Source organism: Salarias fasciatus, chromosome 7 (genome assembly GCF_902148845.1).
Source record: "Salarias fasciatus chromosome 7, fSalaFa1.1, whole genome shotgun sequence".
In the NCBI taxonomy this organism is placed as follows: domain Eukaryota; kingdom Metazoa; phylum Chordata; class Actinopteri; order Blenniiformes; family Blenniidae; genus Salarias; species Salarias fasciatus.
Window position 1 is genome coordinate 2,810,077 of NC_043751.1, and position 27,340 is coordinate 2,837,416.

At 49.2% G+C, this 27,340-nt stretch overlaps 3 protein-coding genes across 8 annotated transcripts in view; 2 read left to right on the forward strand and 1 right to left on the reverse strand.

Annotated features, from left to right (window-relative positions):
* Positions 1 to 2,977: 2,977 nt before the first annotated feature.
* LOC115391898 (hyaluronidase PH-20-like) lies at positions 2,978 to 10,626 on the forward strand. 2 transcript variants are annotated; one of them, XM_030096317.1, is made up of 4 exons: positions 2,978 to 3,039; positions 3,888 to 4,822; positions 5,535 to 5,624; positions 10,177 to 10,626. In XM_030096317.1, the coding sequence occupies exons 2-4, from the start codon at positions 3,893 to 3,895 to the stop codon at positions 10,504 to 10,506; spliced, it is 1,350 nt and encodes a 449-aa protein (XP_029952177.1). In that variant the 5' UTR covers positions 2,978 to 3,039; positions 3,888 to 3,892; the 3' UTR covers positions 10,507 to 10,626. The 2 variants fall into 2 exon arrangements, with proteins under 2 accessions (XP_029952177.1, XP_029952176.1); XM_030096316.1 differs by lacking the exon at positions 2,978 to 3,039 and adding an exon at positions 3,093 to 3,209.
* A 49-nt stretch (positions 10,627 to 10,675) lies between these two features.
* Positions 10,676 to 20,202, reverse strand: LOC115391896 (proton myo-inositol cotransporter-like). Of its 3 annotated transcripts, none has more exons than XM_030096311.1 (11): positions 20,110 to 20,202; positions 18,462 to 18,926; positions 17,384 to 17,543; positions 17,105 to 17,313; positions 16,898 to 17,006; positions 15,109 to 15,272; positions 14,633 to 14,738; positions 11,672 to 11,797; positions 11,392 to 11,510; positions 11,164 to 11,316; positions 10,676 to 11,101 (listed from the first exon to the last, which is right to left on the reverse strand). In XM_030096311.1, the coding sequence occupies exons 2-11, from the start codon at positions 18,889 to 18,891 to the stop codon at positions 10,899 to 10,901; spliced, it is 1,779 nt and encodes a 592-aa protein (XP_029952171.1). In that variant the 5' UTR covers positions 18,892 to 18,926; positions 20,110 to 20,202; the 3' UTR covers positions 10,676 to 10,898. The 3 variants fall into 3 exon arrangements, with proteins under 3 accessions (XP_029952171.1, XP_029952172.1, XP_029952173.1); XM_030096312.1 differs by having other exon boundaries at positions 20,104 to 20,202; XM_030096313.1 differs by lacking the exon at positions 20,110 to 20,202 and adding an exon at positions 19,144 to 19,417.
* Positions 20,203 to 21,168: 966 nt separating this feature from the next.
* lrrk2 (leucine-rich repeat kinase 2) overlaps positions 21,169 to 27,340 on the forward strand; it is a 178,063-nt gene continuing 171,891 nt past the window's right edge. For 2 of the 3 annotated variants that reach the window (XM_030095654.1, XM_030095653.1), the window contains exon 1: positions 21,256 to 21,391. In XM_030095654.1, the coding sequence (XP_029951514.1) occupies positions 21,256 to 21,391 (136 nt within the window). Of the gene's footprint in view, positions 21,392 to 27,340 lie in introns of all 3 variants that reach the window. The other variant, XM_030095652.1, reaches the window with a different exon arrangement.

A 27,340-nucleotide genomic window follows, 5' to 3' on the forward strand; every position in this document is an offset into this window, starting at 1 on the left:
CTTCTTTTACTCTGCTGAAGTTTCACACAACTTCTTGCACAAGGAGTTTAGAGTGTTTTACCTGTAAGACTGTTCTTATAAATGGTCGAATTCAACTCCAACAGCAGTGCTTTGTGATTCCTGGGTGAGGGTCACATGCTCTTCATCACACCCATCCTGCAGTTGTGGTGTTGTGAGTGTAGAGTTGGTAGAGGAAGCGGGTAGGGTGTAGGGGTAGGGGTGTAGGGGGTAGGGGTAGGGGGTAGGGTGTAGGAGAAGAGAGTAGGGTGTAGGGTGTAGGGGTAGGGGGTAGGGGTAGGGGACAGGGTGTGGAGGAAGGGAGTAGAGGTAGAGGAAGGGGGTAGGGTGTAGGGGTAGGGGTGTAGGGGGTAGGGGTAGGGGGTAGGGTGTAGGAGAAGAGAGTAGGGTGTAGGGTGTAGGGGTAGGGGGTAGGGGACAGGGTGTGGAGGAAGGGAGTAGAGGTAGAGGAAGGGGGTAGGGTGTAGGGGTAGGGGTGTAGGGGTAGGGGGTAGGGTGTAGGAGAAGGGGGTAGGGGTAGGGGTAGGGTGTAGGAGAAGGGGGTAGGGTGTACGGGTAGGGGTGTAGGGGGTAGGGGTAGGGGTGTAGGGGGTAGGGTGTAGGAGAAGGGGGTAGGGTGTACGGGTAGGGGGTAGGGTGTAGGGGCAGGGCAGAGAGAACGAGATAGCAGACATGGGACTGTGTCAGCCTTCAGGAGCCTCCAGGAGCCTGATAGCTGAAGCTCTGCCTCCTGCTCTACTTTTAGAGAACTTAGGAACCTCCAGTAGGCCAGAACTCTGAGAACCGGTTTACACTGCCTGTGTGTCTGATAAGTCCAGGCTGTCAGTGTGCTTCATGTGAACAACTGACAGGTGAATGGATGACAACATCTTGGAGTATGAGTTATCCACAGCGGCTACAGTCACCTAACTGCAGCAGCTAATTTAGAGGAGGAGGAGGAGTGACTGCAGACTGGAGTGGAACCGGTGTTTCAAATTACAGTTTTTCACAACTGCTAAAACACATTTCTTGAAACCTTCATCCATTTTCTCAAAACCTTAAACACAAATCCAAAAATCCACACTACATTCACAAAACCTCAGACATTTCTGTCAAAATCAAACTATCAGCTCAAAACCAGTTCCCCTGTGTTCAAACCACACTCTGTGTTCAGATCTCACACACAGCAGGTAAAAACATGTTCACCACAGATCGTTCATTAGACTCTACAGGAAATCACTGAGGACACAGCAGCAGTCCACACTCACATATTTTGTGCAGATTGGGTCACTGTTACCCAAAATGAGGTGAATTGTGTCGACCCAGCAGAGTGAGATGATGATTCTGTGGCTGAAGGGAAGAGAAGAATCACCATTTTGAACATTCCTGCAACTCCTTCTCCTTCTTGCATCTGGAGACTTCCGGCAACATACAGAAAACTGGAGTCCTGTGTTCTCACTGAGGATTATTGAAATGGTTAGAGGAAAAGACATATGACATCCCTCTCCCTGTTGACATGTGCAGCTGTGGCTCAGTTGGTAGAGTGGTTGTCTTGCAGTTGAGCGGTTGCTAGTTCAAATCTTTTCCTCTCCCTGTCAATGAACTGCCCTGAACCCCAGCTGGCTTCCAGTGGAGGGTTTGACAGCCTTGCAGGGCAGAGGGCGCTTGTGTCTGAATTCTAAGGGATTACATTTTTAAAGTAACCTTCCCAGACCCGCTGATAAATCCTGACCCAGCATCAGGGTCAAATCTTCAACCCAGATGTCTGGGTAGAAATAGCCCAGCATTGGCTCGGTCCCTTTTGGACCCAGCGCTGGGTCAGCAGTTTCACCCAATGTGGGTTATTTTTACAGTAACCCAGCAGCTTTAAGAGTGTGTAGTGCACAGAAAATGTTTATTTTATGTATTGTAAATGCGTTTAGCAAAAAAAAAAAAAAAAAAAAAAAACATTGAAGTCAAAGTGATTTCTAAATTGACCGTCATAACAAAAAAATAAATACAAAACAAACAAAACCAAAGCAGACTCCTGCATGGTCCCGGTCCTGGAGGTTCAGTCTGCAGCATCTTGTCTTTGTGCACACTTGGTCTGATCACATCATTAGAAACGTGTGTGTTCAGTTTTGAGTTGTTGTGTGTAAAAGATGACAGCTGTGTTGGAGTTGTGTTCACATTTTCCTGCCAGTGATTACAATTTTGCAAAAATGTTGTGAAATGTGTTTAGTGACTGAGAATGTGTCTGAGGTTTTGCAAAAAATAGGGCAGATGGGTTTTGCAAATTGAGCATAGGACCTGAACAGTGTTTACGTTTTTCCAAAAGAGTGTTTGATTTGAAAAATGAGTTTAGGCCCCTGAGAGTTTGGTTCAGGCAGTGGGGTTTAGTGTTTTAGCAATTGTGAAAAACTGTAATTGGTTTCCCTGTCAATGGATGACCGTCTTCCTTTCACTTCCCTTGTGGATGCTAGATGTTTAAACGCTGACAGAAATCAATGTTAGAACTTTTATGAGTCTGATTTTACTGTAACATCTGCTGTTACTGGCAGCAGCAACCAATGCTGGAGGAAGTCAGTCACCAGTTACCAGGGAAACCAGCTGGTTCAAAAGACCATATTTACACCTTTATCAGGGAGGAGGGTCACATAGCATTCACCGTGCGGTCAAGTCTTTAAAACGCCCTTTGAAAGGAATGGCTCCTCAAGATCTGGCTCTCTTCAGTGATCTTGCTGATGAAGAGAGAACCGTTCTGACAGAACGTGGTCTGGTTGGTGATGGTTCTTTTTTCTTTTTGCTCCAATGACCGTAAGAGAAATTCCTGATAAAATGTAATCAGGAAAAATGAAACAAATGCATTCCTTATAGCGACCTGAGGACATAAAGTCTGAGAAGCTGCTGTGATGGACATCCTGAGGACATAAAGTCCAAGCAGCAGCCATTGTGACGCAGGTCTGGCGTGAACTGATCAGCTTCCTGCAGGACATGAAACAGCAAAAAGAACAAGTTTAGAGAAGACTGATTCAGCCTCCAGGTCGGTGAAGACAGCAGCAGGTAGGACGATACTGGAAGATGGACGTCTGTGAAATGAATTTCCATTTTGTCAGATTGGTAGTGACTTGTAACGACAGTATGATATTTTGAAGATTCCCTCCATGTTTAAATATTAGAAAAAAATAAATCTTTCCTTGGTCACTGAATTGTCCAAATTCATTTGATGGAAGGTAAAGTTGTTTTTTTTCAGTTTTGTAGAGTAGAAGGTAGTTTCTTCTGCAAACTGAATCTATTGCTGATTTTTTTCTGAACAAAATGTAATTCTGGAATTTGACCTCAGATTCTCGAGTCTTCAGAATAAGTGTGAAGTCATTGTGCAGCAACGGCACGTTTTATCAGTCTCTCTCAACTCAATGGCTTTTTTTCTTTCTTTCAAATGATGAAAAATAAAAATATCTGAGCCCCCAAAGAGAAAATATGTTTACTGACAAGGACAACAGCAGCAGTAAATTTAAGTAATGAATGTCATGAATGCAAGATGTTTCCACTTCCTCTTTCACGCTTTGTCTATTTCCTGTTCAGTTCAAACAGAACAGAAATGAAGTTTGGATGGTATAAAGTTTGTCCATGAAATATCAGTAAGACTAGATTGTGTTTGTGAATTTGTCAGATGTGCTTTTTTGTAGTGTATTTTGTAGCCCCTACTGTCCTTCATGGACAGTTGAAGCTGTCCTTCCTATGACCTCCTGACCTTTTTCATCAAAATCAGAAAAATATTTTGTAAAGAAAAAACTCCTGTCATCAATCGACCAATGTCCCTCTACACAACAGATGCTTGGATCCTCATGTTAACCTGGACACTGATAGAATGGCTCATATGGCTCATTTGTCTTCGTGTTCCTTCGCAGCCACCATGGCGGTGCTCTCCTTCCTGTCCTGTGTCGCTCTGTGCATTGTTCAATGCGTCGGATCCTCTGCCTCCTCCAGCGCCGCCCTTCCAGCCACTGAGCCACCCATGATCCACGGCCACCCCTTCGTAGCGATATGGAACGCTCCCACGGAGCAATGTGCACAACTTGACATCCCACTGGACACGGCGGCCTTCCAGGCCGTGACCACCACTGCTGCCATCCCGGGTCAGTTCCTCACCATCTTCTACGAGGACCGCCTCGGCTTTTACCCCAAAGTGGACACTTCAAAGCGGCAGCTCTACAGTGGTGGCATACCCCAAACTGGCAACCTGACGGAGCATCTGGCCAAGGCGCGAGGTCAGATCGATCATTACATCTCCCAGGATTCCTCTCCTGGGCTGGCGGTCATCGACTGGGAGTCCTGGCGCCCCCTGTGGGAGCAGAACTGGGGATCCAAACAAATTTATCAGAAGCTGTCTGTTGCCCACGCCGTGCTGATGGCCCCATTTCTGTCATCAAAGCAGATTTCCACACTGGCTAAAAGGCAGTTCCAGCAGGCTGGGCGGCGCTTCATGGAGAGAACCATCAGCCTGGGCGTTCGTGAGCGACCCAGTCGCCGCTGGGGCTTCTACCTGTTTCCTGACTGCCACAACTACAACTATGACGAGTCCAGCTACACTGGCAGGTGCTCCAAGAAGACCCAGAAGAAGAATGATCAGCTGCTGTGGCTGTGGCAGCGCAGTACCGCCCTCTTCCCGTCCATCTATCTGCCCCTCAGTCTGAAGAACTCCGCCCAGGCAGCCATGTTTGTCCGCAACCGAGTCCAGGAGGCGCTGAGGGTGGCGGCGCTGGCTAAACGCCCCTACACGGTGCCCATCTACGCCTACGCAAGGCCCATGTATCGCATCCAGACCCAGAAGTTCCTGAGTCAGGTGAGGGCTTGGTTACCTGACTTTAGTGAGTCTGCCACAGAACTCTGCAGGGAAATGTCAGTGAGCTGCAGAGAAAGGTGGAAAAGTCAGATACAACTCCAAGCAAATCATGTTTTGTTGTTAGTCTGTTGATTATGGAAGTAGCAGAGTCACTGAGGAGGGAGTTCGTTGGATCCCCAATTCCATCTCAGCGTGCATTTCAGTCATCTTGAAGTTTTCTAAGTTCAGGGAATGAAGATGGAAAACCTGCAGTTGGGATTTTCACATCTTGGTTGACTGACCTGGCATAGTGTGATGTCTTAGTTTGATCTTTGATGTTTCTGGCGGCTAAAGTCTGCCAGAAGAACATGAGTTCTAATAAAGACAGATCAGTTATCAGCATTCATAATTTAGCAGAATTTGTTTGTGGAGCTCCTGTGTATGAAGAGGCTTTTGAAGCTTTAATTTACACAGATCAACAGCTATGTGGGATTGTAAATGCTGCTGATACGATTTCAGAGGTGAGCCGTCAGTCCCAGAGTGTATTAACTTCCTGAAGCTGTTCACAGACATGAACTGCAGTCTGTAGCTACTCACTGAGATGTGCTCGTTCTCTGAAGGACGGGCAGCACACCTTAGCTTAGCTTCTGTCATTTCAAGTAAATCAGTGTTGCCTTTTCTAGCACTGAATTTCTAAAGAAGAGATTCTTTTTGAGTGGTTCTGTTCTTCCAGAAAGACTTGGTCAGCACGGTTGGAGAGTCTGCCGCTCTTGGAGCTTCTGGGGTCGTGATGTGGGGAAGCGTCAAAGACTACAGCAGCAAGGTAACCGCTAACCTCCAGCCCTGCACACATGCAAAGGCTTCCGATCTGTCTGCGCTCTGGCTGAAGCCCAATCAGAGGAAACACTGGTCTTTCCCCATGGTTTGAAAACAGGAACACAAGTCTCCAGTCTGTCATCGGCTCAACATGTGGATTTCCTCGTTTAGCAGGATGGAATCTCTCTGGCAGAGAGAATCTTCAGCTTCAGCACCTCTTGATTAAGTTACTGCTACTGCTTAGGTTGAAAATTGAATTGCTGGTTAAGTTACTTTTTTGGTTTCTGAATAAAATAATGGTTAAGATGCTGATAAAATGAATGGTTAAAGTTGCTGATTACTGTAAATTAATGGCTAAGCTGCAGATTAAGTTGCTGGTAAAGTTGTTGAGTTGCTGCCCATCCAAGTCTAGAAATGTCTGAAAGCATGAGTACAAAAGAAATAGTGAGTAAATTAGGGACATTATTGTGATGGAAAAACAGAGAAGAAGTGTATCAGCTTCAAAATAAGCAGCCTGAAGAATTTCAACTGGACTTTTCATGATTGAACAATATCTCATACTCAGTTCAACTATTTCAGGAACTGATCAGGACATTTCTGGATTCAGCCACACACGAAAAAGGAGGTTTTTTTTTAGATGTTTTACAAAACTTTGCAGTATTTAGTTTGACTGTTCAAATAAGTTTGATCAAGTGGTTCTACAGAAAGTCTCCTCTGGGTCTGGTTCTGCAGGAAGTCTCCTCTGAGTCTGGTTCTGCAGGAAGTCTCCTCTTAGTCTGGTTCTGCAGGAAGTCTCCTCCTCTGAGTCTGGTTCTGCAGAAAGTCTCTTCTGAGTCTGGTTCTGCAGGAAGTCTCCTCCTCTGGGTCTGGTTCTGCAGGAAGTCTCCTCTGAGTCTGGTTCTACAGGAAGTCTCCTCTGGGTCTGGTTCTACAGGAAGTCTCCTCTGGGTCTGGTTCTGCAGAAAGTCTCCTCTGGGTCTGGTTCTGCAGGAAGTCTCCTCTGAGTCTGGTTCTGCAGAAAGTCTCCTCTGAGTCTGGTTCTGCAGAAAGTCTCCTTTGAGTCTGGTTGTACAGAAAGTCTCCTCTGAGTCTGGTTCTGCAGAAAGTCTCCTCTGAGTCTGGTTCTACAGAAAGTCTCCTCTGAGTCTGGTTCTGCAGGAAGTCTCCTCTGGGTCTGGTTCTGCAGAAAGTCTCCTCTGAGTCTGGTTCTACAGAAAGTCTCCTCTGAGTCTGGTTCTGCAGGAAGTCTCCTCTGGGTCTGGTTCTACAGGAAGTCTCCTGTAGGTCTGGTTCTGCAGGAAGTCTCCTCTGGGTCTGGTTCTGCAGGAAGTCTCCTCTGGGTCTGGTTCTGCAGGAAGTCTCCTCTGGGTCTGGTTCTACAGGAAGTCTCCTCTAGGTCTGGTTCTGCAGGAAGTCTCCTCTCGGTCTGGTTCTGCAGGAAGTCTCCTCTGGGTCTGGTTCTGCAGGAAGTCTCCTCTGAGTCTGGTTCTGCAGGAAGTCTCCTCCTCTGGGTCTGGTTCTGCAGAAACTCTCTTCTGAGTCTGGTTCTGCAGGAAGTCTCCTCTGGGTCTGGTTCTGCAGGAAGTCTCCTCTGAATCTGGTTCTGCAGGAAGTCTCCTCTGGGTCTGGTTCTGCAGGAAGTCTCCTCTGGGTCTGGTTCTGCAGGAAGTCTCCTCTGAGTCTGGTTCTGCAGGAAGTCTCCTCCTCTGGGTCTGGTTCTGCAGGAAGTCTCCTCTGAGTCTGGTTCTGCGGGAAGTCTCCTCTGAGTCTGGTTCTGCAGGAAGTCTCCTCTTAGTCTGCTTCTGCAGGAAGTCTCTTCTGGGTCTGGTTCTGCAAAAAGTCTCCTCTTAGTCTGGTTCTGCAGAAAGTCTCCTCCTCTGAGTCTGGTTCTGCAGGAAGTCTCCTCTGAGTCTGGTTCTGCAGGAAGTCTCCTCCTCTGAGTCTGGTTCTGCAGAAAGTCTCCTCTGGGTCTGGTTCTGCAGGAAGTCTCCTCTGAGTCTGGTTCTGCAGGAAGGCTCCTCTGGGTCTGGTTCTGCAGGAAGTCTCCTCTGGGTCTGGTTCTGCAGGAAGTCTACTCTGAGTCTGGTTCTGCAGGAAGGCTCCTCTGGGTCTGGTTCTGCAGGAAGGCTCCTCTGGGTCTGGTTCTGCAAAAAGTCTCCTCTTAGTCTGGTTCTACAGGAAGTCTCCTCTTAGTCTGCTTCTGCAGGAAGTCTCCTCTGGGTCTGGTTCTGCAAAAAGTCTCCTCTGGGTCTGGTTCTGCAGGAAGTCTCCTCTGAATCTGGTTCTGCAGGAAGTCTCCTCTGGGTCTGGTTCTGCAGGAAGTCTCCTCTGGGTCTGGTTCTGCAGGAAGTCTCCTCTGAGTCTGGTTCTGCAGGAAGTCTCCTCCTCTGGGTCTGGTTCTGCAGGAAGTCTCCTCTGAGTCTGGTTCTGCGGGAAGTCTCCTCTGAGTCTGGTTCTGCAGGAAGTCTCCTCTTAGTCTGCTTCTGCAGGAAGTCTCTTCTGGGTCTGGTTCTGCAAAAAGTCTCCTCTTAGTCTGGTTCTGCAGAAAGTCTCCTCCTCTGAGTCTGGTTCTGCAGGAAGTCTCCTCTGAGTCTGGTTCTGCAGGAAGTCTCCTCCTCTGAGTCTGGTTCTGCAGAAAGTCTCCTCTGGGTCTGGTTCTGCAGGAAGTCTCCTCTGAGTCTGGTTCTGCAGGAAGGCTCCTCTGGGTCTGGTTCTGCAGGAAGTCTCCTCTGGGTCTGGTTCTGCAGGAAGTCTACTCTGAGTCTGGTTCTGCAGGAAGGCTCCTCTGGGTCTGGTTCTGCAGGAAGGCTCCTCTGGGTCTGGTTCTGCAAAAAGTCTCCTCTTAGTCTGGTTCTACAGGAAGTCTCCTCTTAGTCTGCTTCTGCAGGAAGTCTCCTCTGGGTCTGGTTCTGCAAAAAGTCTCCTCTGAGTCTGGTTCTGCAGGAAGTCTCCTCCTCTGAGTCTGGTTCTGCAGGAAGTCTCCTCTGAGTCTGGTGATGCAGGAAGTCTCCTCTTAGTCTGGTTCTGCAGGAAGTCTCCTCTGAGTCTGGTTCTGCAGGAAGGCTCCTCTTAGTCTGGTTCTGCAGGAAGTCTCCTCTGAGTCTGGTTCTGCAGGAAGGCTCCTCTGGGTCTGGTTCTGCAGGAAGGCTCCTCTGGGTCTGGTTCTGCAGGAAGTCTCCTCTGAGTCTGGTTCTGCAGGAAGTCTCCTCTTAGTCTGCTTCTGCAGGAAGTCTCCTCTGGGTCTGGTTCTGCAAAAAGTCTCCTCTGAGTCTGGTTCTGCAGGAAGTCTCCTCCTCTGAGTCTGGTTCTGCAGGAAGTCTCCTCTGAGTCTGGTGCTGCAGGAAGTCTCCTCTGAGTCTGGTTCTGCAGGAAGTCTCCTCTGAGTCTGGTTCTGCAGGAAGTCTCCTCTTAGTCTGGTTCTGCAGGAAGTCTCCTCTGGGTCTGGTTCTGCAGGAAGTCTCCTCTTAGTCTGGTTCTGCAAGAAGTCTCCTCTGGGTCTGGTTCTGCAGGAAGTCTCCTCTGGGTCTGGTTCTGCAGGAAGTCTCCTCTGGGTCTGGTTCTGCAGGAAGTCTCCTCTGGGTCTGGTGCTGCAGGAAGTCTCCTCTGGGTCTGGTTCTGCAGGAAGTCTCCTCTGGGTCTGGTGCTGCAGGAAGTCTCCTCTTAGTCTGGTTCTGCAGGAAGTCTCCTCTGAGTCTGGTTCTGCAGGAAGGCTCCTCTTAGTCTGGTTCTACAGGAAGTCTCCTCTTAGTCTGCTTCTGCAGGAAGTCTCCTCTGGGTCTGGTTCTGCAAAAAGTCTCCTCTGGGTCTGGTTCTGCAGGAAGTCTCCTCTGAGTCTGGTTCTGCAAGAAGTCTCCTCTGGGTCTGGTTCTGCAGGAAGTCTCCTCTTAGTCTGGTTCTGCAGGAAGTCTCCTCTGAGTCTGGTTCTGCAGGAAGGCTCCTTTGGGTCTGGTTCTGCAGGAAGGCTCCTCTGGGTCTGGTTCTGCAGGAAGTCTCCTCTGAGTCTGGTTCTGCAGGAAGGCTCCTCTTAGTCTGGTTCTACAGGAAGTCTCCTCTGAGTCTGCTTCTGCAGGAAGTCTCCTCTGGGTCTGGTTCTGCAAAAAGTCTCCTCTGGGTCTGGTTCTGCAAAAAGTCTCCTCTGGGTCTGGTTCTGCAGGAAGTCTCCTCTGAGTCTGGTGCTGCAGGAAGTCTCCTCTGAGTCTGGTTCTGCAAGAAGTCTCCTCTGGGTCTGGTTCTGCAGGAAGTCTCCTCTGAGTCTGGTTCTGCAGGAAGTCTCCTCTTAGTCTGGTTCTGCAGGAAGTCTCCTCTGAGTCTGGTTCTGCAGGAAGTCTCCTCTGAGTCTGGTTCTGCAGGAAGTCTCCTCTGGGTCTGGTTCTGCAGGTTTCCTGCTCATGTGGAACGGTCGGCTTGCTCTCTGAAATAAAGCGACTTGTTCTCGGTGTTTTCTGAACTAAGCTGAACTGGACTGAGTCTCAGAGTCTCTCGCTGCTGTTGTTTCACATCGTGACTCGGATTTGACGGCGAGTCGGTCGTCCTCCTGACTGTTGATCCGTCCTCCGCAGGCCGACTGCCAGGCTCTGTCCGACTACCTGACGACCACCTTCAGCCCGTACGTGGCCAACGTGACGGCGGCCGCCATGCTTTGCGGCGAGCTGCTGTGCCAGAAGAAGGGCCGCTGTGTGAGGAAGCGCTTCGACTCCTCCGCCTACCTGCACCTCAACGCCACCCACTTCCACATCCTGCGGGCCAACGGGCGGTACGCGGCCGTGGGTCAGCCGTCCAGCGCCGATCTGGAGGACTGGGGCCAGAAGTTCACCTGCCAGTGCTACGCCGGGCAGCGCTGCTCGGCCCGACTGCTGCAGCCGGACTCCATCAGGGTCATCTGGGTCTAGATCCTGGCCGAGTCTCCCGGAGCCGGACTCCTCCCAGCTGCTTCCTGTCTGCAATCCTCACCTTCCATGACCAATAGTTTCATCTCATGTTGCTGAAATAAATGCTTTTTGACTGCAAGACTGTTTATTTCTTGTTCAACCAATAAAAGAAGAAAAAAAAACAGAAGCGGTATTTTAAAAACAGACTTTATTCGTACTGAAGTAATAAACGTATCATCACCTGAAGCCAAAAGTGAGAAAGTGAGGACTGAAGTGAGCGCTTTGGAGAGAAGGACTTGAAAGATGAAGCAGAAGCAGGAAGTCTTTTCCTTCAGTTCCTGTTCATCATGTGTGACATGACTAAACCTTTTCCACCTTCCAGATCCACACACGCACGCACGCACGCACACACACTACTCTGTGTCTGAGTCCCGGGGGTCAGAGGTCAGGTTGACCTGGCGATACTGAACTCCTGGAGATGAGTGTGAACAGGAGCAGAGCCGACCGGAGAACAGGTCCTCCACGTCCTCCAGCTGGACGCCGCGGGTCTCGGGGAGGCAGGCGAGGACGAAGAGCAGCGCCACTCCCACCAGCCCCGCGTACAGGAAGAAGACCCCTGGAAGAGCAGCAGAGGTGAGGCTCCAGCAGGAGGCGCTCTGCGGCGGCCAGCGGTCCTACCGTAGTACGTGAGGACCCGAGCCAGGTGCAGGAAGGTCAGGGACACCAGGACGTTGCAGATCCAGTTGACGCCGGCTGAGCAGGCGTTCCCGGTGCTGCGCGCCCACAGAGGGTAGATCTCCGAGTTGACCGTCCAGGGCATGGTGCCCATCCCTTCAGCAGACAGACATGTGAGTTCCACACATCAGAGGAGAACCAAGACAGAGACCACAACACACCCAAACACACCTGGAGCGAAGAAGGCCAGGTACAGGACCAGGCCCAGGAGGACCACCCAGGAGTACGGGGTGGGACAATAGTTGGAAGCCCAGAAGGAGGCGCCAGCGGCCCGGCTCTGATTGGAGCAGCTGCAGGGGAACCGAGAGTCACCACGCTTTCACCTCGTTCCAGAGGTTTGCATGTCAGCGCTTCAAACATGGCTCATCTCTACAGAAACAGCTGGAATCAGCTGCACGTGCACGTGAGTGTGACAGAACAGGCAACACAGCAGGCAGTCCCGGAGTCAGACCTGCCTCCCGCCGGACGGTCAGCTGATGCTTCATCCACAGGAAGACAGGACGAGTCCAACACCCCCGATGCATTCTCTCGGTAACAGAATCCACAGTCCGGACTCAGGATGCAGGACTCACAGGACCTGGAACGGCAGGCGTCAGCAGAATGAACACTTCCAGGCCAGACGGAGGGGCCGGGACCGGGATCACAGTCCAGCCACGCCTTCATGCAGTTCTTTTGAGATAAACAGTCACGGCGGTCAGACGTGGTTCTGCTCCCATAAGGACCACACGTCACACAACAGGGGTGTCAAACATAAGTCCCAGGCCCAGAAGCGGCCTGGCAGAGGCTTTGGCACGGGTCCAGGACGAGTTCACAGATCTGAGCAGCTGCTGCTCTGAGTCAATGGCCATGGAACACCAATGGATGAGCGGGATCGCAGCACGCCGACCTCAAGACATTCTTCACCACACGTTTTAAAAATGACGCTCAACGTGAACATGAGGAGTCAAGATGGGAACACAGGACGGTTTGGAGTCATTCTACAGCAGGGGTGGGGAACCTGGTCCTGGAGGGCCGCAGACCTGCATGTTTTCCATGTCTCCCTGCTTCAACACACCTGAATCGAATCAAGATTCATGGCCAAGTCCAGCAGAAAGCCAGATAACGAGCCTCGTTGCAATCAGCTGTGTTGAAGCAGGGAGACATGGAAAACATGCAGGGCTGCGGCCCTCCAGGACCAGGTTCCCCACCCCTGCTCTACAGGAACCATAGCGGTCAAGATGTTCTGCTCTTTAACTTTTGTTACATCTAGGGCTGAACGATATATCGCATTTGCGATAATCTCGCGATATTACAAAACGCGATTTGCACATCGCAAGGGGCGCGATACTGCAGTCACGTGACGCAAATTTACATCGGAGGGCGCCGTGCAGGCTGCTCGTTTAACAAGGTGCTGCTGACTGCAGCAGCGTGACCACCGAGCCTCGTTTCGCACAATGGCAGCGGATTTATAAAAGATGTGGAACAGCAACACGTCCTCTGCAAGGAATGCCCTGCTCCGTGCGCGCACGTGAGAGAGAGAGAGAGAGAGAGAGAGGGAGGGAGACAGAGAGGGAGAGAGAGAGAGAGAGAGAGAGAGAGAGAGAGGGAGGGAGACAGAGAGGGATATCGCGGTCGAAAGGCACATTAAATACTGCTCTGCGCATGTTCTGTCTGCAAGGAATCTTGGTCTTTTGAGTACATGAACTACTTGTGACCCAGTTTAGCTGCTACTAAGTAAATGAAATGTGCGGAAACGATCGTTCAGTTTATTGAAAAAATGCTGCATCGCATCATTGAACATATTACCACGTCTTGTCAGCTCACACTTTTTTTTCAAACATGCAGAGAGCCTGCACAGCGCCTGCAGCCCTTCTTCTTCTGTGGTGTCTGTGTAAAATAAGGTTGAACATGCAAACAGCACACCTAGTGGCATGAAGTGCAAATGCAGTCATGGCGTCGTCTGTGGCCGCGGTCTGGATGGGGACATCCTGATCATGTAAACAGGAATAATGGGCTGTATGCACAGCTCCATTACTTCCTGAAGTTCAGACAGCACCTTTATTTCCTGTGTTTTATGATAGGATGAATTGATTAATCCAGGTGTGTCTGACCATTTACTAAGGTCAGACACCTGGATTAATCACTCCATCCAATATTGGCCTTAATCCGAATATTGACTGTGTGTTAACGTAGTCAGTTGTGTGTTTTATGTTGATGTGGCCTCCTATGACAAAACTGTGATTATTCGTATTTATATTTTAGAAAATGTACTTAAAGATGAAAGAGTCTCAGCAACAGGATGTGCAGGAAGCTGGTGGGACACTTTGTCAGCTCTGAGGCGCATCCCTGAGCAGAACCTCGTTACAAAGTGCCCAACAAGACGGGGATCAAAAGAGAAAACGGTCTCCAGAGTGCTGGAACAGGCCAGAGCTGTTTCGCAGGTGCTTCATTCCAGGTGTCTTAAGTTGTTTTTTTTAGTGATTTTTAAATTTTGAATCTACAGATTTTGTTCTATTTTTTAATGAGTGTTCTAATAAAGTTCAGTTTGTTACAAGCCATAAATCTTTGTATTCAATTCTAACAAATAGAACTAACCTATGGGAAAGAAATGCTTAAACTTTGAAATAATAAAAAAATAGACTAAATTAAATATCGCATTCTATATCGCAATCGCAATATTGAGGGGAAATATCGCAATTCAATATTTTCCCCATATCGTTCAGCCCGAGTTACATCTTCACAATAAGGCTTGAAAGGTTATGTCATTTCACAATGCATTGTGGGCCATGGTCGCCATTTTTACGAGCATCGGGTTTTGTTTACATGGTGAAGGAACATTACACTGTACTCCCAGAGACAAAACGGACCGCACTAAAGAAAAAAACTACATGGCTCAGTACCATGATGGACGGTACTGGGACCAGCTGGACCTTGTTCTGAAGACTCGGTACCATGATGGACGGTACTGGGACCAGCTGGACCCTGTTCTGAAGACTCGGTACCATGATGGACGGTACTGGGACCAGCTGGACCCTGTTCTGAAGACTCGGTACCATGATGGACGGTACCAGGACCAGCTGGACCCTGTTCTGAAGACTCGGTACCATGATGGACGGTACCAGGACCAGCTGGACCCTGTTCTGTGGACTTGAAGTCCTGAAATCTATTTCTTCATAAAACACAATTACACCAATCAGTCAATGGTGCAGCTGTCTGTGTTCTGATGCCAGAAAAGACTAAACACACGTACTGTCTGGGGGCTCTCTTGTGAAATTCTTTCTGAAAGTTAAAACTGGATTAAATGATGAGAAAGAGCCTTGGAGATGCGGAGCAGCCTCGCTTTAACGCTGTACTGAAGGAGAACCGTGGACTCTCAGCTGAAACATAACAGAGGAAACTGAAGGGAGAACGGCGAGCGGATGGATGTTCTTACTCAAACAGGCTGCACGTGGAGTTTCCTGGGTGGAGGCTGACGGGCGGAGAGTTCAGAGCCGACAGCAAGAAGCCGATGGCCAAAACCGACAGACTCAAACCGGTGCCTGTAGGGAGAGGAAGCGGCTCATCAGGCTCCCTGCTTCTGTTCCCACGTCCTCAACTCTCGAAACATGAAACACAGTCCAGCAGATTCCTCCAGACCCAAACCCAGGCCGCAGAACGCACCTTCAGTCTGAAACCAGCAGCTCCTGTGGGTCTGGCTGCAAGATTTAAAACTTCTGCAGCAGTTTGTAGTTTTCATATCCATCCCAATCAGTGCTAATACCACTTTGTACTGATTATCTTCACTTGCTGTCTCAGGTACACCGTTCTCTAATGTGACAATAATAAAAACTATCACCAGTCAAAGCCTGCAGATTCCAGTCCAAATGTTTGAACTCACTGATGAAGCAGTGAACGAGTCGAGAGCCCCACCTGTCAGACTGGCCAGGGTCAGCTTCCTGCGGCCCACCCGCTCCACCAGCCACACCCCCACCAGGGTGAACATGAAGTTGGAGGCAGACGTGAGCGCAGACAGCCAGATGGCCTGCCTGTCGCTCCGAACCCCGGCCATCTGCAGGATGGTGGCGCTGTAGTACCTGCAGGGGACAGGAAGCCCTTCAAAATAAAACACTCCCACCCCTCACAGCTATTTGCAGGTCCCTTCTCAGTCACAACAGAGACCAAACATTTTCAAATGCAATGAATAGTTTTTAAAGTGTACTGATCCCTTCTCACACCAACACAAAGAAAAGACGTGTGACTGACGTCTGGGGGAGGTTTTTGTGCCGTTTTATTCACGGGGCTGCAGGGTTTAAAGTGACGCTCCAATCAGAGGTCCTGAAGGTCCTGAAGAGAGGTGACCTGCTCCAGCACCACTGACCCAGCAGCATCACAGCGGCTTTCAATCGATGGTCAGATTCACTCATTTCCATTGCAGGGCCAATAGATATTATAAAAATTACAATTTGGCCTAAATTTCTATTACTTTTAGACACTTGCCTTGTCACCTTCCTTTTTGATAAAGTATTAAGTAAATAAGTAAATAAGGTATTTAGTCAGCTCATCTGGAATAAAAGGGAAGCAAGGTTACGCCTTCAATTAGCACACCTGCCCAATGAAAGAAGATTCAAACGACACATTCCAAATTTAAGACGGCTCTATATGGCTCCAACCTGGGTAAATAAAGAACAGCGGTCTACTCCAGAGTCACCAACACGCACTTATCTTCGCTCAAACTGAAAAAACAGCAAATAACCCTTCCATGAGAAACAGTGCTGCAGAGAGGGAGAGGCAGCAGCTCTGTCCCCGCTCACCTGCACAGCTGGCCCAGCAAACATCTGCACTGTGATGGAAAACTGTTTCCATTCTGTCTGAAAAATATCAAACTCCCTCAAAACACTTTCACAAATATTAGGTCTAAAGAAATTCAGTGTAAATCTGAATGATCTTGAATTGAACAATTCGGAAAACAGGGAGAGAGAGGCCCATTGTCTCAGATCCGATCTGAACTCGTCCAGAAGTGACACCTAATGAGAAACAGACCCATAAACATGACTGAAGTTATTACAACTGAAATGGATAACAAGGGTTTCTGTACTCTCCATCATATATCAAGAGATATCCCAGATGCATGTGCTGAATGCCAAAGTGGTGAAGGAACTCTCCTTCACTGTTTATGGGAATGGAAGAAGATAAGAAGGCCTGAGATATTTAACGTTCAGACTCCTTCATGTGCCAAACTTTGCATGCTGGGAACAAACCCTGAAGACTTTAACATTCTAAGAAAGAAACTGAAGCGCTGGACCAGGAGAGCGGAAGAGGAAGCTCCTTTAGAAAACAGTGAATAAAAGAAGGATCAGAAGGCCTCTGGCTGGAAAGACGGACTGACTGCAGAGGAGTGACGGAGGGAACCATCTACGATCATACAGAACCTGGAAAACAGGGACATGACGTTCAAACTCCAACCGTTTTCTTTCCTGTTGTGATCAGTGTTATGAAGTGATGTGTGTGTGTACATACATGGGTCATTTGGTGTGAATAGGTGTGTGTTTATGCTCTTTATTCTGCTATTTGTTTTGTGTGACTTTCATTATAAACCTTGAAAATCAACTGTTATGCGTGATTGAAAATGCCAAGAGTGCTTTTCCTGTGCGGCTCGCTGCAGGTCAACCCGAGCTGAATGGGACTCCTGACTGGAGCAGTGTGTTCACAATCCACCTACATGACGGTGTTGATCCCAGACAGCTGCTGAAACATCTGCAGGCCACAGCCAACGGTCAGAGCCCTGCGAGTAGGGCCGTGGCGGAGGATTCTCAGAATTACCAGGCCCCCTGAACACAACACAAGCAGAAGAAGCTGCTGAAGACTCCGCCTCCTCCCCCCAGCGCAGCAGCGTCAGCCGCAACCCACGGCTGCTGGACTCTTTCACCTGCGCCCGCCTCCTTCTGCTCGTCCTCAATGCCGGCCCGGATGCTGTCGAACTCGTCGGTGACGTCCCGGCCTCCTCTGATCCTGCTCAGGACCCGACGGGCCTCCTGGCTCCGCCCCTTCTGGAGCAGCCAACGGGGGCTCTCTGGCAGGAAGATGAAGCTGAAGAACTGCAGAGCAGCAGGGATGATGGACAGACCCAGCATGTACCTACAACCAGAGGCGGGGATGAAGCCGGAGGCAGCGGCTCGTCAGCCACACCTGCACTCACAACCCGTACCTCCATCCATCATGCTTCAGGTAGCTGAAAGCCCCATCCACCACGCTGGCGACGAACTGCCCCCCGGTGATGAACAGGGAGTTGATGGTGACCAGCTGGCCTCTCAGGTGAGACGGGGAAACCTCTGCGATGTACACGGGAACAGTCATCGACGCAATGCCTGAAGACAAGAAACCTTTAATGATGACTGTTTGAATGGAGTCAGAGATGGTCAACCTCGCCCAACGCCAGGGTCCATTAAAGACGCTGTAGAAAAATTAAACCTCCCGGCTGTCTGATTACAAACGCTGCATGACAGCCATTTCATCCAAACAGCTTTTCCATCCGACATTATATTCTGTTAATCATATCAAACGTAGAGCTGCCTGCTGATTCCAGAAGTTAAGCGCCAGTTGTCAGAAAGGCCAAACTGGTCAGCACCTGTATGCACTGGAATGGTCTGGATCTGGTCTGACTCTGGACCCCGTTCAGCAGATTGATCCCACAGCTGTTCCATGGAATCTAAACAAGGCTATGAGCCAGTCGTCCTCATGGGCACTAAACACTCTCTCCTGATGCGACATTGGTTTAATCAGAAACGTGGCTGCCACTGCGATATTGATATATCTCCTCAGCAATCACACTGATGGATCATTAACAGTCAATCAGAGCTATCCATCGCCCTGCATCATCAGAGTATGACAGATGAACAGAATGCTGCTAATTCAGTATTGTTTCGAATGTCTCACTAAAGGAGCAGACCTGGCGCTCTGCAGGCCCACGAGTACCAGGATCAATCAGTCTGATTAGTGAAGACATTCAATTCGGCTTCAGTCCTGCACCGTCAGTTTCCTCCCTCTAAAAAATGTTTGTTCAAGGATCAAACTTGACGTACGGCTGTCGTGTTCTCACGGCACAATGTAGAAGCGAGGCCTCTGGGCTGTAGCGTCCAACGTGAAACAGAAAATGAGGGAAACCAATATGAGACTACCAGCTGTGAGAAAACCTGAGGTATGAAGTGAGTGGAGTTTCAGTGGGGCCACACTCTCCCGGCAGCTGACAGCCTGGCATTTCTGACTCACGCCAAAAGAAATCTCACCGATGCCCAGACCGACGACGATCCTCCCGACCAGCAGCAGCCCGCGGCCAGGGGCCAGACTCAGGATGAGTCCGCCCGCGGCGAAGACGAAGCTGGCCAGCAGGATGCTCAGCCTGCGGCCCAGCCGGCCGTTCACGGAGCCGCCGGCCAGCGCCGACAGAGCCGCGGCCGCCACGGTGCTGGAGATCAGCAGCTCCTGCCACAGAGCGCTCAGGCTCATCTCCTTCTTCAGGAGCAGCATGGCCCCCGAGACCACCCCGGTGTCGTAGCCGAAGAGGAAGCCCCCCAGGGCGGAGCTGACGGCCAGCACGTACACCAAGCCCGGCGTGGCGGCGCCGGGCTCCGGGCAGCTCCCACCGGACGCCCGGGACGGGGGTCTGAGGAGGCGGCGCTCCCCATCGTCGGCCTCTGGGGGTCTCCTGCTGGCCATCGGGTCGACTCAGGTCAGGCTGCAGCCATGGCGGCCTGTTGGTGGACAGACAAGGACCGCTCACATCAATCAGAGTTTACTTAGTAATTCAAACTTTACATGTTAAAAACAATCCCCCGTGTCCCTCGGACTGAAACCTCTCATTGTCCTGACAGGAACAAGTCCAATCAAATAAACACATCCGTTCATCCGTCCCGACGTAACTGCAAAATGTGCAAAATAACACACCTACATCTGTGAGTGTGTGTTTACCTGTCCACGTGTTAACTACGGCTTCAAACGGTCACGTGCCATCGCGGGTCAGTGGCCGCTCGCGACAGAAACCCGGTCCTGACCGGAGCCGCCTCAACTTGACGCTGCCTGCTGGACTGACCTATCAGCGCGGCTGCCATCTGTCACGCGCCCCGGTACATTCAGCTCCACAGAGGAAGGTGTATGCCCAACCAAAACATCACAACTCTCCAGATCTTTACCCGAATTTCACACGGTTTGAGGGGATGTTACGTATCTACGGTGCTGGCCTCCACTTCCTGTTTACTACTGACGTCTGCCACGTATGGTGCGCGCTGACGTAACGCCACGCTCGCAAATAGACGGAGAATCATAGATAAAAACAATATAGAAACCTCCGTCGGACATAATTTTATAGGATCTATTTGTATGCATCTATGCTTCCCGTTCTATGGTGAAGAATCTACAGACATCCTGTTTATCATACACCTCACATCTATGGAGGGATCAATATGGACGTTTGTTCTCTATTTTGAATCGTCTGTTGATATACATCGATGGCACCACTACCACGGTTCACCCACGTCACGTGATCACCCAGCTAGGATTTTTTTTTTTAAGGAACACTCTTTAGATACGCAACATAAAAGTCCACACTGAAACAGTTAGAAAGGCCAATGAACGTCTTTAGAAACGCGTTTCGAAATGTTTAAATAGACTCTAACACCACAGAATAAACAGCAAATGAGGAGTGAAAATATTTACAGTGAACGCAGACAGAATACTGCTGACTCAGAGAATGAAAGGGATTCAGAAGACTGATGGCTAAATAAAAACAAATAAAACTAAATATGCTATTTGCTACTTTGAACTGGTTTCTGTGAGAACAGCCCCTTTCTTTTGACTTGAGCAACAAATGTCTACACTCTGGACTTGTTTAAAACAACCAACAGGTGCTGTGTGTGCCGTGAGACAACTTACACTTACTTTGACTTGTCTCTGGTCTGATTCCCAAGAACAACTGGAATCACAAATGTCTTCAGTTCGTGAAGAAACAGGAAGTGTTAGTCCTGAATCATATGATCCTCCACTGAGAGGGACACACCCACTTGTGGTTACCTGGACACACATGCAGGGCAAACATTCAGGGGTTGGCTGATTGGTGGGTTCGGTCGCTGCAAAGTGTTATTGGAGTTCTGTGTTCTGTTGGGGTGTTTTATGTTCAGACCGTGAGCGGGAGGGGTTGCTGGGGGAGTGACGTGGGTCCTGAGAGCCCTCTTCAGTGGTGGGGCAAGGGTCCTTGGGGGCTCCAAGCAAGAAATTCATCGGGTCCCCACCCCATCCGTGCACACTGAAAAAAAATAACTTTTTTGCACACAATTTGCACCTAGCGGGGGCCCCCTAAAAGCCGGGGCCCCAGGCAAATCCCTGGTTTGCCTGTTGGCACGCCCCGCCTCTGGCCCTCTTACAGTGTGGTTTGACCTCGGTGTGCTTTTGAAATTGAAGTCCTGGTTGAGCGAGAGAAGATGTTTGCCTCGTCTCTTGCCTGGACTTGTCACTTGACGCTAATATAAATGCTCAATAAATTGCGTTTATTGCTTATTTATTTTCTTGTTTTTGTATAGTGTACCAAAATGACAAATATATCTTCACACTATATTATAACCAGTATCGAACTCCAATTCATGATATTAAAAACAAACAAACAAACAAACAATGTAAATAGCTATACAACTAGATTTTGATCTATTTTCAAAACCGAAGTCAATGCTGACTGGATGAAAGTCATCCAACACATGAGTGTTGAAGAGCCACTTTCCTGTAAATACTGAGTAAACATGAGGAAATACTGGGTGAACAGAGAATGAAACAGTGACATTCACCCCAGCAGCTGCTACTGAAGGCAGAAGCAGCTTCCGGGCAGCAGTGGTTAATGCAGAAGGTGTGACTGTGGCGTTTCTGTGCAGATCCTGTTCCACCCAGCAGAGGGCGCTGCTGCAGCGCCGCCGCTGCAGTCACATGACGTGTCCGGGCGGAAGCCGGAACCCAAACAGAAAGTGTGCGGAGAGGAAGCTGGAGCGGCGGACAGTGGACATGTAGCCCGGGACAGAGGCTGAGCTGCTGCCCGTGAAGATGGTGAACAAAGAGGAGCTGGAGGAGAAGCTGAGGAGGCTCCTGGTCCGGCTGACGACCCCCCCGGAGGACCGGCAGCTCTCCACCCTGATCCAGATCCTCGAGGACCTGCTGTTCCTGGCGCACTCCGACCATGGTAGGACGAAGCTCCACACGTTTCTCTGCTTCACACTGCTGGTTCATCCACCCGCTGTCTGCTGGGTGGAGGTCGGTGCTGTGTCAGTGTCTTTCTGCAAAGTGAGCCAGCCCTCCATAGATGTGTGTAAAGAACAGACCCAGAGACTGGGAACTGAGATGAGCCGAGGAGAAGTGAAGCCACGGCAGAACAGAAAGACGGTAGAGAAACCAGCAGAGTCCAGAAGAGGCTGACAGAACGAACCCTTCACCAGAACGAACCCTTCACCAGAACGAACCAGAACGAACCCTTCACCAGAACGAACCCTTCACCAGAACGAACCAGAACGAACCCTTCACCAGAACGAACCCTTCACCAGAACGAACCCTTCACCAGAACGAACCCTTCACCATGCAGCTGTGAAATGAAGTCATGTGACCATGAGAGCAGCTGCTGCCACACTGGCCCCAGAGACAGACAGATGGACAGCACAGGACTCTTCAGATTGACGCAGCGCCGCGTCAGAAACCGGCCGCTGACTGTAGACAAACAGGGTGAGACAACCTGAAGACAGAGCGAAGCAGAAAGCTTCGCAATAAACCAGACTGTCCTGCAGAGACAAGACGAGAACATGCTCAGAGACAGGAGCCGAAGTGTGGCTCATCCTGAGCAGGCTGGAGGCTGCTCCACCTGCTGACAGCAGGTGGAGCAGCCTCCAGCCTGCTCCCAGCAGGGTGGAGCAGCCTCCAGCCTGCTCCCAGCAGGGTGGAGCAGCCTCCAGCCTGCTCCCAGCAGGGTGGAGCAGCCTCCAGCCTGCTCCCAGCAGGGTGGAGCAGCCTCCAGCCTGCTGTCAGCAGGGTAGAGCAGCCTCCAGCCTGCTGTCAGCAGGGTAGAGCAGCCTCCACCCTGCTGACAGCAGGCTGGAGGCTGCTCCACCTGCTGACAGCAGCCTCCAGCCTGCTGTCAGCAGGTGGAGCAGCCTCCAGCCAGCCTCCAGCCTGCTCCCAGCGGGTGGAGCATCTTCCCCCCGGCTTCTGACAGGAGCCTGAACCAGGGACCAAACTGAAGGAACCCTTGAACCAAACACAGCTCTGCCAGGGCCAGGATCGAGAACAGGACTGGGACCAGGGCCAGGACCAGGGTCAGGGCCCACGAACAATATTTATTTTCCATCTGAAAGACTTCAGATACTGCAGGGTTTCCCTCGGTGCTTTATAGGCGTGGCGGGCCACCAGGCTTTACTTGCCCCCCGCCAGGCTAAGCGTCACTGTTTTTTTAATTGTAAATATGTTTTTATGCACCAAAACAGCGATAACAAAGACGGAGCTTTTAATGGCATCTGGTGATACGGTTGAAGGTGCAATGGCGCCACCTTATGGTCGATACGTGAACACATAGGGGTTCAGAGGTCAGGTGTATTTTCATCAGAAAGCCACGGCTTGTAGGCGAGGCAGAGCCGGTGCGAGTTAGCATGGATGTTAGCACGTGGTCAGAGCAGCCTTCTGCGAGCTGCGATGGGAAACATGGAACTAGTGGATTTAATCCAAAATGGCTCGTGTTCCATCCTCAGAATGATTCACTGTCCAGACGGTGGAACTGCGGTGCTTCTGTTAACGAAGCAGCCACGAACAACATGCTTCATCAGTCTGGAGGATTCCTTTCATACACATTCTTCTTCTACTGCTCCACACTGCACTATTCACCTTATTCAGACCCGCCCTTCTTGAGTACACCTCCAGGTGCTACTTGGACACATCCCATTTCTCTCGGGGCGGGACTTCCGCTTTGTGTTTGCACTTCCGGTTAGCGACAACTGCGGTGTAAACAAACGGGAAGATAGAGTGGGAAGAAACTAAAACCTCTCTTAAAAGCTGTAATGGAACAACTCTGCCTCCTCCGAGGCTTCAGCAGAGAGGAGGAGGACATGTGGAAGTGGTCTCCAGTCCTGTATGGTGATGTTTTAATGACTTTGTGCGTCGCTGGGTGTGGACGGTTCAGCCATGAGGAACTACAAGAGCACAGAAGCTTCCAAATATCTTCACAGTGGGAAAGTCGGCTGTTTTTTTTAAATCAGCAGCAGGGCTGTAGGTTTTCACAGGCAGTGTTGCCCCAGTCAGGCCAGGACCGCTTCACATTTAGCAGGATGTTGGTGACAGCTGACAGCGACAGAGAGCCTGGAGACCAGGATGCTCCTGTATTGCACTGTAGTTGTAGTGTTGTTGTAAAATAACATCTACCTCTTACTCATAAACTACTTTTAAAAGTGGTACTTTTGTTTTATAAGTAACTGAATCAGTTAACTTTAGTTTTACTTCTGTACTTTTATTGTTGTCAGCATGGATTACAAACATGAAGCACTTGGACGTGTCAGTTTGTGCTGAATTTGTTAATGAACTGTGAATGCTTCAGTGATCTTTTTGTCGATGTTGTTCCTTTCTTCTGAAATTTAATGAAACAAATGATTCAGATACGTGTCCTGTTGATTTTTTTGACTGACATTTTCCTCTGCTGTCTTGACCTGGTGCTGTGGTAACTACATTAGTGAGACAGAGAGACAAAACACATCACAAAACACTGTCAGAAAATGTTTTACTCCTTTGAAGCCCACCAGGTGGCACATTTCAGATATGAAAGGTAATTTACAACATGTTAGACAGCATTTTGATTACAGTATTAAAGCAACACTAAGGAACTTTCAGTTTTCGTTGATTTTGGCGGCGCCAGTGGACAAAAGCGGTAGTGTTTTGCCTGACTGAATACTACAGTTCCCATGAGGACTAGCACGTGGCGTCGTAAATTGCTGTTCCCGGTGGCGTGCTGTCGGACTGAACTCGCCTTCATTTGTTTCCAGTGGCTGTGTGAAGGACGGATAGCGACGAGGTCATGAATCTAATAGTGGCTAAACAATGTTATATCGTGATGTGACGCATGCCGTAAAGCAGTCCACACATTTGGAGCTTTTTAGTGTGCAGGGTTCCTACCACCCTCCTCACAGCTGCTTAGTGCAAATGAAACCAATACTGACGACCTCAGCCTGACAGAGGGTCATTCAACTAGTTGTAAGTCGAAGTATCATCACAAAAGATATTAAAATTTTTTATTAAGGTTAAAAAGTTCCTTAGTGTAGGTTTAAAGGCAGTGATTCCAGAGCTTTTTACAAAAAGTAGCACTTAAAAATAGACCCTTGAAGTTCCACCAGGCACAGAATTGATAAAAGGACTAAACTCAGAGGTTTTAGGAGCTGTAAACAAACAAGCCCACTGGAGTCGTTCTTGAGCTCCACCAGACGCTTCATGTTGAAATCAAACTCATGTTGAGAAACTATTGTGAAATATTTTGGTCCTATAAATTATCTAATGTACTTGTAAATTTTAAAATGCAACACTTCAAAAAACATTCATCTGGTGATTTCTGGTTACATCTGGTTCTTCTGACCATAACAGTGACTGCAGGATCCCCCCTGGAGTCCAGGGGGGTATTGCACAGAACCAGGATAAGGGATTAAGCCGGCAAACTGTGATTATCCTGTGATTATCCTGTGGTGATCCTGTGGTGATCCTGTGGTGATCCTGTGATTATCCTGTGGTGATCCTGTGGTGATCCTGTGGTGATCCTGGACGAAGTTAGCCTCAAGTCGATTGTACAAAAGCTGGCCAAGTTGATCCTGGACAGTCACCGTGGTGATTTATCCTCTGCAGCTCGCTGCTCCACAGCAGGCTAACTACCAGGATCAGATTAAACTGCTGTCAACAGTGTGAGAAGTGGGCGTGGCTTACAGCATTTCCTGGATTTTTCTACACATTACATCATTTAATGATCCTGCAGCCAAATCTTACTACTGTAGTCGCTGCATCTGCAGGGTCTGGTTGACTTTAGGATTATTTTGTTGCTCAGATTATATGAAGACCAACATAACTTTCAACACAGACGTTTCAGAATCCTTTCTTTATTAATACAAGTCCTGCAATAAAAGGTTCATAATTATTGTAAAGACAATGGAAAAAAAAACCTTGATGAAACTGGTGCTAAACCACACTGATGTAAAAATAAAGAAGAAATAAAATACAACAACCCTGAAGCTACACAATGAGTAAAATGAGAAACAAAGGAGAAATAAATGTCTCACAGCACTGAAATATAACAGACAGCATCATTTAGTCTTAACTGTCTCCTGACAATAGGAAAATCGTCCTGTTTCAGGACTCCAGCTTTAGGAGTGAACGGTCCCACATCATTCTGACTCCACTCTTTTAACGGCTAAAATCAGACAGAAATTCATTCTCAGAAGACAAATAATTTATCACTTCATTTGATAACTGCTCTTTGGGCGACACTTCAGTAACTGACCAGACTGCAGAATATTTTTATATTTGGTTTTCAGCTGCTGCAGGTTCTTTTCTAGCCGGGCAGGTTTGTTCTTCATGACAGATGAGGATGAAACAGAACACAGCATGAGGACAATTGATTCAATTAGATAACACGGACACAGAGTTGAAATTTTCTTAAATACATATCCTAAATATTGGCAAAATGCTGTTTCCCCCGTGTATTTCCTGTATTTTATTATTATCTTTTTTGTATGATCATAATCATGGATCATATGCAGAATTAGGCCATTTCTAGTGGATGATTTGCACATCACTATTTCACTTTAAAGGGGTCATATTATGCAAAATTCACTTTAAAAAGGAGTCTTTACAGTCATGTTGCCTCCCAGAGCCTCTGTATGATCCCCCAGAAGTGAAACATTCAGTCACCTCCCTCAATGGTGGCTCCACTTTTAAGAAAATATACACTCAAACACGCAGTTCTGAAATCTTCCTCTTTCTGACGTCATGAAGAGGAACGCCACTCCCCCCCCCGGAAGAGAATCCAGCCTTTGGCCGCCCCCGGACAGGTCGCTCATCTCAGCTGTATTTTCTCATCCATCGCCAGTGTTTTCATAAAGTCAGCTCCTCCTCCGTCTTCAGGTGGGTCAGCTGACGAGCTGACAGTTTTCGCTAACTTAGCCTCAATTAGCTCTGATGGGAACGTAGCGGAGCTCCTCTCCCCAGCAGAGAGGCTCTTTGAGTCGGCCGCGGCTGCGACGGCGCCCGGGCGTCTGACTTCCAGGGCCGAGTTGGGGCCGATTGGGTAAACGGCCCGGAGCTGCTCCACGGAAGCTGGTCCCGAAGCCGGCGGAGACGCACGGCTCGCCCGGCCGCTGGGCCGCTCCTCTCCTCGCCGGGACGCTGCGAAGCTCCGGAGCCCAGCGGAGGCGCACTGCGCCCGGGCGCAAAGTCAACACACACCGGCAGCGCCGTCCGGATGAAGAGGGCTGCTCCTCTGAGAGGCTCTCTGCTCTCGATGTCACACCAACAACACATGATATAAACAGGAAATAAAATAAAAAAACACACCTCATTTCGCTTCTGTAAGGTCGCTCTGCTCGTCCAGCCACATTGATGATTTATAGTACTTCAGCAAGGATGAGTACATGGTTTATGTTTTGATCTCAAATGAGAGCTTTTCTTTATCCAATAGTTCCTTTTGTTTGGTTCATTCTATATAAAAACGGTGATTTCCGCGTTTGCTGCTGTCTGGACCCTGTTCAGCTGATTCTCTCCTCCCGAGGCGGCGGAATAACAACATATAGGAAAACCTTTACATCCGTGAGGTCGTGCATTGTGTTTTATTTTGAAACTTCCGGTGTAACTTCCTGTAAGGTGCTTTCTTAACGACAGTGGATTTACCAGGTGGGTGTGGCCAGATGCGTTCAAGTTCATCACAGAAAGTAGGCTGTAAAAAACAGACTGTTCTGAAGAAGGCTCCTCAGAAGGCTTCCATTTTCAATCTGTGATTCTGTGATCGATGTCGTGGTCTTCTGAAGAACGCCGTGAACGCCACTGATCCTGATGCTCCTCACCAGGCTGGAGTAAGCCGCGTCTTTTCATCTTCAATTAAAGTAACGCCTGGTCAAAATAATAATGT